Below are 12,938 nucleotides of genomic sequence, written 5' to 3' on the forward strand. Positions count from 1 at the left end.
ATTTATTTTTAGCTGAGCCATCCTGCTACCTATTGGCAGCTCAGTGGCTGCTCAGCTCGGGCTGGACTTGAACCGCTGTTGCTCAGAGCTCAAACTCTTGAGCGAGCTCTTAACCAACTGAGCCACTCAGCCGGCCCTCGGAAGCTCTTGATCAGAGGTGTAACAGGATCTGACTTTAACAGGCTCACTTGGCTGGGCTGGGGGCAGGGAGACCAGTTAAGAGGCCAGAGATGGTGGTTGCCTGGGCCATAGAGCAGTTTCAAGTGGTCTTCACTTGTGAAATGGGCATGATAGTTGTACGTGTCTGATAGAATTATTATGAGGGTTAAGTGAAGGAATACATAAAAAATGCCTGGCGCATAGAATGTGCTGAATAAATGTTAGCTATTATGATTATGAAGGCAGAACAGCTTCCCTGTGTCCAAACACATGGGGCTGTCGTGTTCTGTGTGAATTCTTGGCTAGGAGGAAGTGCCCCCTCCTGGAGAGACATTCCTGAGGTCTCACCCGATCAGTCTCACGCAGTTGAAGTCCCATCTAAACACAGAGAGCCCCTACCAATGAGGTCCTAAGCTCTCTCACAGCCATCAAAACGGAGGGGACAAAGTCACTGGAGCTCTTGCCTGATCCGCTGCAGAAAACATTCACATCTAGGCTATCAAAGGAGTTTCCTATTTCCAAGGGAAGCCAAGTAGCCATTCTTATTCCCATTTTATAGATGTGGAAACTAAGGCTAGAATAGCTAAGTCATTAGTCCAAGGTTACATAGCTAGTTGACGGCCAAGTCTGGACTTGGCCAAGCCAGGTCTCCTGACACCCAGTCCAGGGCTTTTTCTGCACCATGGGCACCTGCAGCCTCTCTGGTCTCACCTGTTTGCTGCCCCCATGGCTGGTGTGGTCCTACCACTGCCACCCTCCCCCAGCCTGTGACTGTCCATGCTCCAGGGAGGCTGACCTTGGCCTGGCTCTCTGTTCCTCTCTCCCTCCAGATTGAGCGGCAGCTCTTTGAGGAAACTGTGAAGACCCTCAACAGCTTCTACGCGGAGGCTGAGAAGATTGGGGGCAGCTCCTACCTGGAGGGCTGCCTGGCCTGTGCCACAGCCTACTTCATCTTCCTCTGCATGGAGACCCACTACGAGAAGGTGCTCCCTCCCCGACTGCCCTGCGTCCCCTCCCTCAGGGCTCCCCTGCCGCACCCTCCTGCTCAACTGGCCCCTCTCCTTACAGGTTCTCAAGAAGATCTCCCGCTACATCCAGGAGCAGAATGAGAAGATCTTTGCCCCTCGAGGCCTCCTGCTCACGGACCCTGTGGAGCGGGGGATGAGGGTTGTATCCTTCCGGGCTGTTCTTCTGTGTGGGGGCACAGGGCTGTCAATCAGTGGGCTCTGTGTGAGGCTGCTAGGAAATGGGACCACCCTGAGGACCTCTGCTCAGGGTTTTCCTAGGATTCTCCACATCTCTGGTCACCACCACCCTCCCCCACCATAAGCTGTTATTATTATTGGTGCTGTTTGTGCATTTCAGGGTTTGCTTTTATTTAGTGAGCTGCGTTTCATCAGTACTTACTATATGCCTGATATCATATCAAGGGCTTTGAAGCTATGGATTCATGCAATTCTCATAACAGCCCTATAAGGTAGGGAACTGTTATCATTCCCCTTTATAATGAGCACGCTGTGGTTAAATCACTGCCTCACGGTCACCCAGTTGGTGGATGGCAGAGGCAGGATTTGAACCCAGGCCCACTCTTCACCGTGAGGCTGTACTGCTCCTCAAGGAATATGCAAATCTCCACACACGTTTACTTGTCCACAATCTCATGTAATCCTCACTTAATCCCCTGTGGTAAGTCCCACTGTTCCCCTTTCATAGATGAAAAAAATGAGGTCTTGGTGGGAGGCTGGCCAGGGGGGTGGGTTATAGGTCTGCCCAGTTTACCTGGTCAAGGTGTGCACAGTTTCCAACCCCAGTCAGCAGCAGCAAGAGCAGAGTGGTTAAAAAATAAATTGTACTGGAAAATTGAGGGGAAAGTGTAAAGAAAACACAAATACCAGACTCTAACGTTTACAAAGCCCCGTGAGACGTGCTTCTTGTTATTGAGCCTGTACGACGTGTCGGGACTGGCACGTGTTACTTCACTTACGCCTCACAACAACCCCAAGATTCTATTATTCTTCCATTTTAGACATGCAATCACTGGTGGGTAGTAAGGGAAGTGACTGGTGTAAAGTCGCAAAACTCAAGAGTGGGCCAGTCGGGATTTGAGCTCAGGATGCCCAAGTCCTCGCAGGTCCCGTACACGAACACCACCTCTGGGGGCACATCGTCTCCCGGGATTCGGTAATTAGACCCACTAGGATGAAAGGTTCCTGATCCTGACTGTGTGCCTGCACAGTGCTCAGCCCTACACACCTCCATAACTGAGCTGAGTGTGTGCACGGAGGGGCCTGGGGCCTAGATCTCCAGGCCTCCGTGTCCTTACTGCCTAAGAAGCAGGACCAGCTCTGCCTCCGCGCCCTTCCTGGCCCCATTCAGTGGGTTCCTGTCCACCCCAGCTGGCAGCTGGCAACCCTCCTTAACGCCACCCCAGATTGAGATCTCCATTTACGAGGACCGGTGCAGCAGTGGCAGCTCCAGCAGTGGCAGCAGCGGCAGTGGCAGCAGCAGTGGTGGGGGTGGTGGGGCGGGGGCCCGGTGACTGGCCGAGAGTCCCTGCAGAGAGGTATACGGCCGCGCAGAGGGCCTTGCAGACCTGCGGAGGCTGCGTTACCAGAGCACTCGCTTCTGACTATTCTCTGGGCCCACCTGCTACCCTGAGGCGGGAGGGAGGGAGACTGGCCTAGTGTTTCCCGCAGGCCATCAACCTGCGACGCCTGCCCCCAACCCCTTGGCAGGATGGTCCACTTCCTGACCTGGCTTTTCCCCATGAGGCTGGTCTGGGTCACGCGGAGGCTGGGGGTGGGGACAATACAAGTTGGACGGCTCCTTTATTCTGTGGCTCCTCTCTCGGCACCACAGATGGGGCCCAGGTCTGTCACCTAGAGAATTCCCATCCTGCATGATTTCTCACCCCAAATCCCACCACCACCAGGACTCTCTTCCCTTGGGGCCCTGCTTCCCGTGTCTGTCTTCCAATATCTGTGCTTCCTGATGCCACCAAAGGCCTCTGTCTATCTATGATCCTGCCTCCACCGAATTCGAGGTCTGGGGATATGGGAGGGGTCCGACTATGGGCGCCGTGGTGAGCTGTCCAGCCCCCTCCTGGCCTCTTCTAGACCACCCAAAGCTTCCCTGCTCTCCACCCAAAGCCTGAAGCCATCTTGGCCTTGCCAAGAAGCATCTAACTCCTGAGTCTTGGAAAGCCACCAGGTGCTGGTTGTGGGACACGCAGCCCGGGCTCTGGGAGGTTATGTGGGGGACTGGAGAAATGCTTCATGGAGAGATATAGACTTGGGGGGTTGACCCTCGAGAACCGGAGCCAAGTTCCTGAGATTAGAACCTGCACATACGTGAGAATAAGTGTGTATGTGCATGTAGGCGCTTGTGTGAGTGCGCTATTACATAAATATACGTGTGTATGTGTGTGAGTGCCGTGTGCATGCACCTGTGTGTGTGTACACACGTGTGAGTGCACCTGTGTGAGCGTATGTGTACACACGTGTGAGTGCATGTGTGTGTGAGAGCGCACTTGTGTGCTCTCCTTGGCTGCTAGACCAATGACTGCCCCTCTCTGCATCCTGTCTTATCTCCATGAGCGCTGGTCTGTGGCTGCTTCCCTGCATGGGTCCAGCCTGTCTCCCTGTCAATAAGAGTCCTCATGCTCCTTGCCCCATGCCTGAGGCTGCCAGCTTGGCTCTTCGTCCTCGTCCTTCCCCCACCTGGAAGGTTCTCCCCACCTTCTGACGACTGTGCACATTCTAGTAGAAGAGAAGTTGTTCTAGGAGAGCAGTCAACCTTGCAGGGCCTTCTGTGCCCCTTTCCGAGCCCCCCATGACAAGGCAACAGGGCCACAGATGCTACATGGTAAGCCTGCCCAGGCTCTGGGCTCTCCAAGGCTTCCTTAGATGTTCAAAGGAGCTGGCAACACGCAGGGGGAAAGGCAAACTCCTTTCTTGAAAGGAAGGAGAGGCATCCAGGCAATGAGTTCCTGGCTGCTGAGGCCCAGGGGGCCCGTGGGCAGGAAGCTGCCCCATGCTGGTGCCTGAAGATCGACAGAAGGAGGCTGCCTGCTTCAGCTGGCACGAGGTGCTAGAAGTGGATACGACAGACCAGTCGCTGCAGGTAGCTTTCTGGAACCAAAGAGGGGCCTGATTTTCTTTTGCACACAGGAGCAGTGTGTGGGGAGGAGGTGCCTCCCAGGGAGCCGGAGAGGGTGGCCTAGCCCCTGAGCCTAAGTGGGCCCTGGACCAAGACTCGCCCTAGAGAGTTGCATCTCAGTGGGCTCCGCCACAATCCCCCAAACCCCTGGACCCTGCCTGTGCCCATCCTGGCTTCCTGTGTGGTTGGGCCTTGTGTCTGACCTGTGCCTCTCCTGTGGGATGGCTGGGCACAGGTAATGTGGTGCCCTTTTATTTTATTATTTCTTTTTTCAATAAAAGGACTTGCCTAACCTAGAGGCTCTGTGCTGCTTCTGTCCCCCATGGTGATGGGGGGTGGGGCAGTTCCATGGCCCAGGATTACAGCTGCCCATCCACCTCCCACTGAGGAGGCGGGGCTGTGTGTTCCTGACACCACAGGACAGATCCTATCTTCTTGGAGCCTGTGGTGTGGTGGAGAGGCAGACGTTCCAGATCCTCTAATCCATGGGGCACTTGAGGCCTTGGGTGGGGGGAACAGGTTGGACTGAAAGCCAGGTCAAAAGTAAGTAATAAATTAATTCAATAAATACCCATTCCTTGAGCTCTTAACCATGGGTTGGGCCCTGTTAGGCGCTGGATCATACAGTTCACTCAGACTAGAAAAGTCTAGAAAAGTGTGTGAGTGTTGGACCCTAGCAGAGTTTTGTCTTGGATTTTATAAACCTAAGTAACATTCAGCGAACACCTACTGTGTGCCACATGCTTTGCTACAACCATAGGCTAGAGCTGGGAAGGGATTTCAAGATCATCTAAATAAGGCAGAACGGAGGCCCAGAGAGGGTGAGTGACTGGCCCCAGGTCACACAGCTGGTTGATGATAGTGCCAAGTTTATAACCAAGGTCTGACCCAGTGCTTGCTCTCACACCATGGGGATGGCATCCAGGTGGAAGTTGCCTGAGGCTGCAGGGAGGCTGGGGTCACACATTCAAGTCTTGGGGCCAAGAGAGGAACTCAACAGACTTTGGGGACAACAGCGCCAGCTTCTGGGTGATTTGGGGAGGGGTTCCCTCTGGGTGGTGCTGCATGGGACTCTGAGTGGCTTTCACACTTATTTCATGCCGCTAAGGGGCAGCTGGGCCTTTGCCTAAGCCACAGGGCAGGCTGGGCTCGCTGCCGCTGCTCAAACCTGGGGTGTGTGGGGATTGTCAAAATAGAGGCTATTCCGGTAGGTTCATTCTGTCTGCCCTGTTTGTGACGTTATTGTACATTATTATTTTACGTTACATTAGTAATAATAGTAGTAGATGATATTTATCTAGCGATTAGTGTGTGCCAGGCACTGTGCTAAGATTCTACATAATTCATCATTCAATCCTCACAACAACCCTCTGTATTGTAGTTCCTATTATTATTCCCATTTTATAGATGAGGATTCTGAGGCTCACAGAAGTAACTTTCCCAAAGTTACACAACTAGGAAGTGGCAGAGCTTGGCTTCGCTTTGAATCTAGGCAGTCAGACTCCAGGCTGTGGAAAAGATGATAGATCCAGCTTCAGATGCCCCCTCAGTAGCTTGAGGTCCTCAGCCACCCTAGGGTTAGGATTTGGCATGTTCCCAGGGAAGGACTTGAAGCTGTGCCTGGGCACGGAGGCAGCATTGGTACCTCCAAGCCCAGGGCATCATGGGAGTGTGGGTGAGCTGTGCTCCTCACGGGCCTGAGGGGCCCATAGGGAAGCCTGGTGAAGGGCAGTAGCGGGGAGAAGCCACACTTGGCATGGCTTCTTTCAGCCTGGCTTACCTCTGCTGGCTCAGTTATGGGGGAGGTGGCCTCTCTCCTACGTCCGGTTGTAGCCACGTGCCTGCACCCCCCTTGTCAGCCAGAGACAGGCTTCATCAGACCCGGGGGAGCAGAGGAATCCCCTGGAAAGCCCCTCTGGGCGGCTGCTCCCCGCTTATCGCCACTGGGACTCAACATTCTGGCTTTCTTTTGGCCAAAGGTAGGTGTGTGAAAACTAGTTTAGAGAAGCTCGTGGTGCCCCCGGGCGGCGGAATCGTGTACTGCACCCCATAATCAGTGTCCTGGGCCAGAGTTCCTCAGCTGTGGGCAACTTCACCATCACCCTTAAAGCATCAGCCTCTCCCACCTGCAAGGATTTTTGGTTTCCAGAGATGCGGGCAAAAAGATACAGTCCACTTGGTGGTGACTCTTTCTCCCTACAGCCAGCCTGTGGGGCGCTGCCTTTTTCCTGGAGGTGTGTGTGTGTGGGGTGGTCTCGGCAGCCTGGGAAACCCCACCTCTCTTCTCCAAAGCCCTGGAGGGACTTACAGTGAGGCGGGTCTTGGCAGGAGGCACTCCCACCTGGTTCTGGCTTCACTGTCACCAAGGATGAAGTCAGTGCAAATGTCACTCCAAGTCAAACCTGAATTGGAGCACCGGCGTCATGACAGTAGCTTGTGGTGGAGCCTCAGTTTCCCCAGCTGCAAAATAGGGATACTAATGGTTTCCAGGATTGCTTAGAGCAGTGCTTTTCATGCTTGGCTGCAATCGATGTCACCTGGGGAGCAGGGAAAACTGCTGGTGTCCCCAGATTTCATTGTTCTGGGGAGCAGCTTGGGCCTCAGGGTTTTTCAAAGTTCTCCTGGAGGTTCTGGTGTCAAGGCAAGGTCAAGAGACCCTGGTTTGGGCAGTACCTAGAGCCTGTGAGCTTTGCACAGGCCTCTGAAAATGGCTGGCACGTGAATAAAATGTTTATGGGTTCCATGAAAGCAGTCAGACACAAAATGAGTATGAACTCTAAGGTTTCACTTATAAAAAATTCTAATACAGGCAAAACTAATCTATGGTGTTAGAAATCAGCAGAGCAGCCACCTTGGGGTGGGGTGCAGTGAAGGAAGGGGATCTGAGGTGGGGTTCTGGGTGCTTGTGACGGTGCTTCTGGAGCAGACTGCCAGTTGTACAGGATAGATGTGTTCACTTCATGAGACTTCATTGAGCTGTACACTTAAGATTTGTGTGTTTTTCTGTACGTATGATACATGTCAACAAAATTTACCAAAAAGAAGTTTATTGGCTCCAAAATAGGAAAAGAAAGCACAAAATTGAAATTAATGATTTATTACATATCTACAAAATATAACATTGTGTCAAACAGTTAACTGCAATTCAACTCGAAGTGTGTGTGTGTGTGTGTGTATAATTTATTATGGACTGTGGATGTATATAAAAATATTTGATATGATGAGGGGTGGGACGTCCAAAAGAAAGTCCTTAGAGCTTTAGAAAATCTTAAAACAGCCCAGGTTTATACCAGGAGCTCTTAACCTTGACCCTCCTGTATGCAAAATGAGGTAACTTTATTTGGGGAAGAGAATCTAACGCTTTCGGGAGATTCTCAAAGGGGTACGTGACCCCCACTTCCACCCCACAACAGGTTGAGAACCACAGGTTTTAAGGAGTCTGTGAGACACTGGCCGTGAATGTGCCTGGCATGAAATAGGTGTTCGGTAATGTCAGTTTCTTTCCTTCCTTTTAGAGTCTCGCCTTGTGAGGTTCCCACCTGACCCTTCTCAGGCAACTGTGGGAGGATTTATTCTCTTGGCAGCGCCGAGGGCAGGCTGTGCCGAGCTCACAGCTCTTCCTCTAAGAGGTTGTTTTATAAGGCCTGTCTTTTCAGCATCTGCTGGATGGCTGGACTTGGCGTGCAGCATCCTGAAGCTGCACTGGGGCTGGTGGTTTCGAATCAGAGACGAGGGCAGAGGTGGAAGGCTGTGAAGGTGATCAGAGGGCTGCAGCCATCCGTGGACCCTCAGTGATTCCCTTAACTGCCCCAAGCCTCAGCTTTGTCCTTTGTAAAATGCGAGCATTACAGCATCTTTTTTTCTCCAATGTAAGATATTGTGGTTATTGCTGGAAGTTACCCTTGAACCTCATTATATGGTGTCCTCATGATATAGAGTTGCAGCCAGGTTTCAGATTCTTATGTAGAATAAATAGGCATGTATCCAAGGAGTCACTGATCCTCTGTTATGCCAGGAATATTCATGTACACGAGTATTCCATTTAGTTCTCTAACACTCTGGTGGGGGATTATGTTTGAATCCTTATTTTATAGATGAGGAAACTGACGTCCTAGGTGGTTAGGCAGTTTGACAAGCATCCGCAGCTAGTAAGTGTTAGAGCAAAGACATGGACCTAAGTGTCCAACTCAGATCCCGCTCTCATTCTGCCAGTGTGTCATAGTCAGGTGAAAGACTCCGTTCTACCTGGATTAACTCATACGGACAGATTTCAGACCCAGACAGAAGCACTTGGGCAAATGCAGACATAAAAATTCGCTTTTCAGAGGCATGGAGGGTCTAGTTATTTTGGAGTAATTCAAGCTATTGATTTCTGTAATGGAAAAGTGATTGGAGACCAGCTACCACCTGAGAGCAGTGCTGAGCCAGACCCTGGAATGGGGAAATGTTATTCACAGCTTACAAGATGTCGTGCATGGTGATGGCCTTCTTCCCTCTGTTCCCAGTTCCTTGGTAAACTCTTGGAGGGTGGGGATCTTGTCTTACTCATTTCCACCATTGCCCTCCCCCTGCCCCAAGTGCCTGTCACAGTGCCTTGCCCCTGGCAGGTGAATGGGAAATGTAGCCCATTACAGTCTGGCAGGAAGAGATAAGAATGTACAGATGTGAAATCCTCAGGCCCCTGGGGCAACATGCCACTGAGCAGCAGCTTAGGCACATGCAGGCAAATGAAGTCACCGAATAGCTCAATGAAAGTGTAGCAGGAGTGAACCCAAGCCATCCCCTGCGCTGGGCAGCTGCTTTCAGTAATGTTGCCCTGGCCGTGATCTTGTGGCTGTGCTTATGATCTCCACCTGTCCCAGGAGGGGAGGGCAGGAAGCGTGCATCCCACCCGTCTCAGTTCCTGCCTGGTGCTCCCTGAATGCCATTACTTTGAGGTGGGTAAATCCTGGTGGCACTGAGTGCTGTGCCTGGAAAATGTGGCTCTTTAGCCCTAAAGAGTGAAGTAACATGGGAAAATGGAAGGGCTAGATAGAGGGATGGATGGATGGATAGATAGATGGATAAGTGGATAGATACAGAGGAGATTGGTATAGGGAGATGACTGATGGATCAGAGGTGAACGAGAGGGCTGCCTGACTTGAGATGGATGCTTGCAGACCCTGGAGAGGCAGGTGAGTGGATGGGTAGCGATTGGCCCTGTGCTCCCCACTGTAGATCTAAATATAGGACCAGAGCTCTTCACAGCACAGATGCTGTGTAATCCAGTCCCCAAATGAACCGCGCATTTGTAACTGAGTGATGGATGTGTCTTCTTGGGAAGGATTCTGATAGGTCTAAAACATCTAAAGGTCTAAAACCCAATAATGACTTATGGATTGTGGTAAATGAGGCACTGCTAGAAATGAAGCCAGGAGGTTAAGGGGCCAGGAACAGATTTTATAATAGTGTCTGCATTTTACCAATCCAGGCACTGCCCTGAGCACCTGACGTGGAGCCTCTGACATGAAGCGTTATCTCCATGTAGCCTCACAACAGCTCTATGAGGTTGTTATGCCTCCATTTTGTGGATAAGGAAACTGAGGCTCAGAGAGGTGAAACAGCTTGTTGAAGGTCATTTACAGAGTGTATGGGTGGTGTGTCTGGGATTCAAGCCTCAGTCCATCTGACCCCAGAGGCCCCGGGGTGAAGAGAAAATGTTAAGGATAGATGGGAAGAGGGCGGAAGGCCTATAGCTATTTTGGGGCCTGCTCTCTAAGGAAGAATGTGGCATTTTGGCTCACAAGATGCCTTCTGCATTGGGGTGAATCTTTGAGACCTCCCAGTTTCCTTCTCTCTCTTTCCTCTTTGCCTCTGCCTTTAAGGCCTGTAATCTTGAGCCCAGGACCTGAAAGTACAGAGAAAGTATATATGGGGTTTACCTTCCTCCCTTCAGCCTAATCTTGTCCCTCTGTCACGGTTCCCATGAGCAGTTGGGGTACTTGATTGTGCTTTTTACTCCTTCCCCAGGAGCTCTGCACCCAGGTTTGGGCGGAGGAAGGCGAGTTAGCCCTTAGATCTTCTGTGGGTGTGTGTGTTAAATGATTCTGGGGGACAAATTCTTCATGGCTGCTCTGAGGCTGCCTATGAGAGAGAATGAGCTACCTTTACAGGAATTATCTGGGGCCCCAGACTTGCCTTCTGGCAGGCCGGCAAGCAGTCGGGGGTCATGAGGCTCTGGGCAGGACTACCTTTCGTCCTCACCCTCATTCCTATGCTCCTGACCCAGTCCACAGCCTCCCTTCTCCCCGCTGAACGGGACCCTCTCTGCGTCTGGCACCTTCTTCTAGGTCTTTCACCCTGGCTGTGCTCCAGGGTCCAGGCACGGTTCTTCTGTTTGCTCGGTGGGCACCCACCCTGACTCTGAGTCTGTGTCAGCACAACGGAAAGAACAGCGCTGCCCCCCATATTTCTGAAACTGTTGATTCAATTGTGCTTCTGAAATACTTGAGCTTTCTGCAGAGGAGGCAGAGTGAGCCAGGAGGCACCTCAGGCAGGAGTCAGGTTCCCGGCCAGGCTGTGGTCCTCGGGAGGTCACTGCTCCTTTGCGGGCCTCAGTCCCCCATACGAAAAGGACGGGGCAGGACCAGATGCCTTCTCAGTGCCTCTGGATTTAGTGACCTCGGATTCTGTGATGGTCGAGGGCCCAATCCCCAGGCCAGTTCACTCGTTGCCAGTGACCCCTGCCCCATTCAGCTCAGTCGATGTTGTGACCTCCCTGCTCAGTTGTCCTTATTTTATGATTATTTACTCTGGGAATGGCACTGCATGAGAACTAAGCTGATCCTCAGTACAGCCCAGGCTCCTGGAGGGTTCGCTCTGCTCCCTTATGGCCATTTTTGGTCTTGAGGTCTCTTTCCTGTGACGCTGTCAGCTCCCTGTGGACAGCAGAGTGTGCTGGGTGGCACATGAGCTATAGCATTGAATAGACCCAGCTCCATCCTGAACTTAATACTATTTAAGTTCTGAACTTAACTTAACTGAACTACTGAACATTTGCTACTTAATACTATTAATAACATTTCTAATTTACTGGGGGCGTATATGTGCTGGTCAGGTGTTTTATATCATCTTGTTTAACACAATCACTCTGTGAGATGGCTATTATCCCATTTTACAGATGAGAAAACGGAAATCCAAGAACAGCTCACCTACTTTAAGTCTTTGCTCAAATGCCTCTTTCTCATTGAGGCCCACCCTAACCAACCTTATTTAAAATGACATTCTGCCTCTATCCCAGCACTCCCAATCTGCCTTAATGCTGCTCTTTTATACCCTCTCCCTGCCCCATATAGCACTTATCACCTTCTAAGTCACTATATACTTGTTATATCTTTAGTGCCTGCCGTATGTCACCAGGGCATTCAGGAATCTCTGCTGGTGTTATTCACAGATGTATAGCCCAAGCCACTAGGACAATGCCCAGCACTTAGTAGGTGTCCAATCAATGTGTGCTGAGTGACAACTGGTTAAATAATTTTCCCAGATGTTAATTACCTGGACGTTGCACCCCATTAAGGCTTAAGAACACAGGCTTTGGGGCCGGCTGAGTGGCGCGTTGGTTAAGAGCTGGCTTGGGATGCCAGAGGGCCCCGGTTCGGATCCCACATATGAGGGCCAGTGACACTGCCCTCTACAGCTAAGATGCTGAACAACAGCTCAACCTGAAGCTAGGCTGCCATGAGTCCCCGGCGACAGTGTAGGCTGCAGCCCCTGCTGCAGTGGGTTGCCATGGGCTACCGTGTGTAGCCAGCAGCCAGCATGAGCGGCTAGCAGCCGCCGTGAGCGGTCGTCCAGAAGCCGGCGACTGATTTGCCTTGCCCGGGAAGAGTGCAAAGATGGTGTCAACTTGGGCCAGTGAAGCAACGTCCTCCAGAACTAGACTGAAGAACAAAACGACAGCAACTTGTCTGTTCCCCTTCCCCCAATTCCCCAGTGCTATTCACATCCCCCAATTCCCCAATAAAAGTCTTTAAAAAAAAAAAAAGAACACAGGCTTTGGAGCCAGACAGTTGCTGGTTTGAATCACAGTTTTTGCCCTTTAACTAGCTATGTGACCTTGAGTAACTTATTCTTTCTGAGCCTCAGTTTCTTTGGTAATAAAATAGACTAATAAACATTTCCCTGCTAGGATGGGTATGAGGATTAATGCAGACACATATGTACAGTTCTTGGCCTATGGTAGGCGTCCTGTAAATATTAGCTCCTTTCCCCAGGAGGGTTTTATTTTTCCTCTTCTTGGTTCTCATTTTTCTCTGACGGCCTAGCCCTTTGACCAGTCTGCTGTTCAACAGCAGTTCCTTAAGAGGACAAGCCACCGAAGGAGGGGCTGGCAGTATCTGGGGCGCTACCCAGCCCATGCTTTCCTGCCCTCTCTCTTTCCTCCTGCTAGGATGTGACTGTTGCTAAGGAGATGCAACATCAGCCCCTGTCAGGATGTGGCTAGGGCCTGGCCCACACGGAAGGCGAGAGGCAATGGCTGACCCTGGGGAGGGAGAGATGGGAGGGATTCAGCTTGCCTCCTAGGCCGAGGGCATGGGTGGGGTTATCATTCTGGAATCGACTGGAAAAACCCAGCTGGT

General features: G+C 51.5%; 1 protein-coding gene across 1 annotated transcript in view; it reads left to right on the top strand.

The window, feature by feature from the left end:
• The window catches only part of GOLGA7B (golgin A7 family member B), a 20,540-nt gene extending 15,927 nt beyond the window's left edge, over positions 1 to 4,613 (top strand). The window contains exons 4-6 of the mRNA XM_019636232.1: positions 990 to 1,142; positions 1,228 to 1,329; positions 2,591 to 4,613. Of these exons, the coding sequence (XP_019491777.1) occupies positions 990 to 1,142; positions 1,228 to 1,329; positions 2,591 to 2,698 (363 nt within the window). The 3' untranslated portion in view covers positions 2,699 to 4,613. The remainder of the gene's footprint in view (positions 1 to 989; positions 1,143 to 1,227; positions 1,330 to 2,590) is intronic.
• Positions 4,614 to 12,938: the final 8,325 nt, after the last annotated feature.

Source organism: Hipposideros armiger, unplaced genomic scaffold, assembly GCF_001890085.2.
Source record: "Hipposideros armiger isolate ML-2016 unplaced genomic scaffold, ASM189008v1 scaffold_28, whole genome shotgun sequence".
In the NCBI taxonomy this organism is placed as follows: Eukaryota; Metazoa; Chordata; class Mammalia; order Chiroptera; family Hipposideridae; genus Hipposideros; species Hipposideros armiger.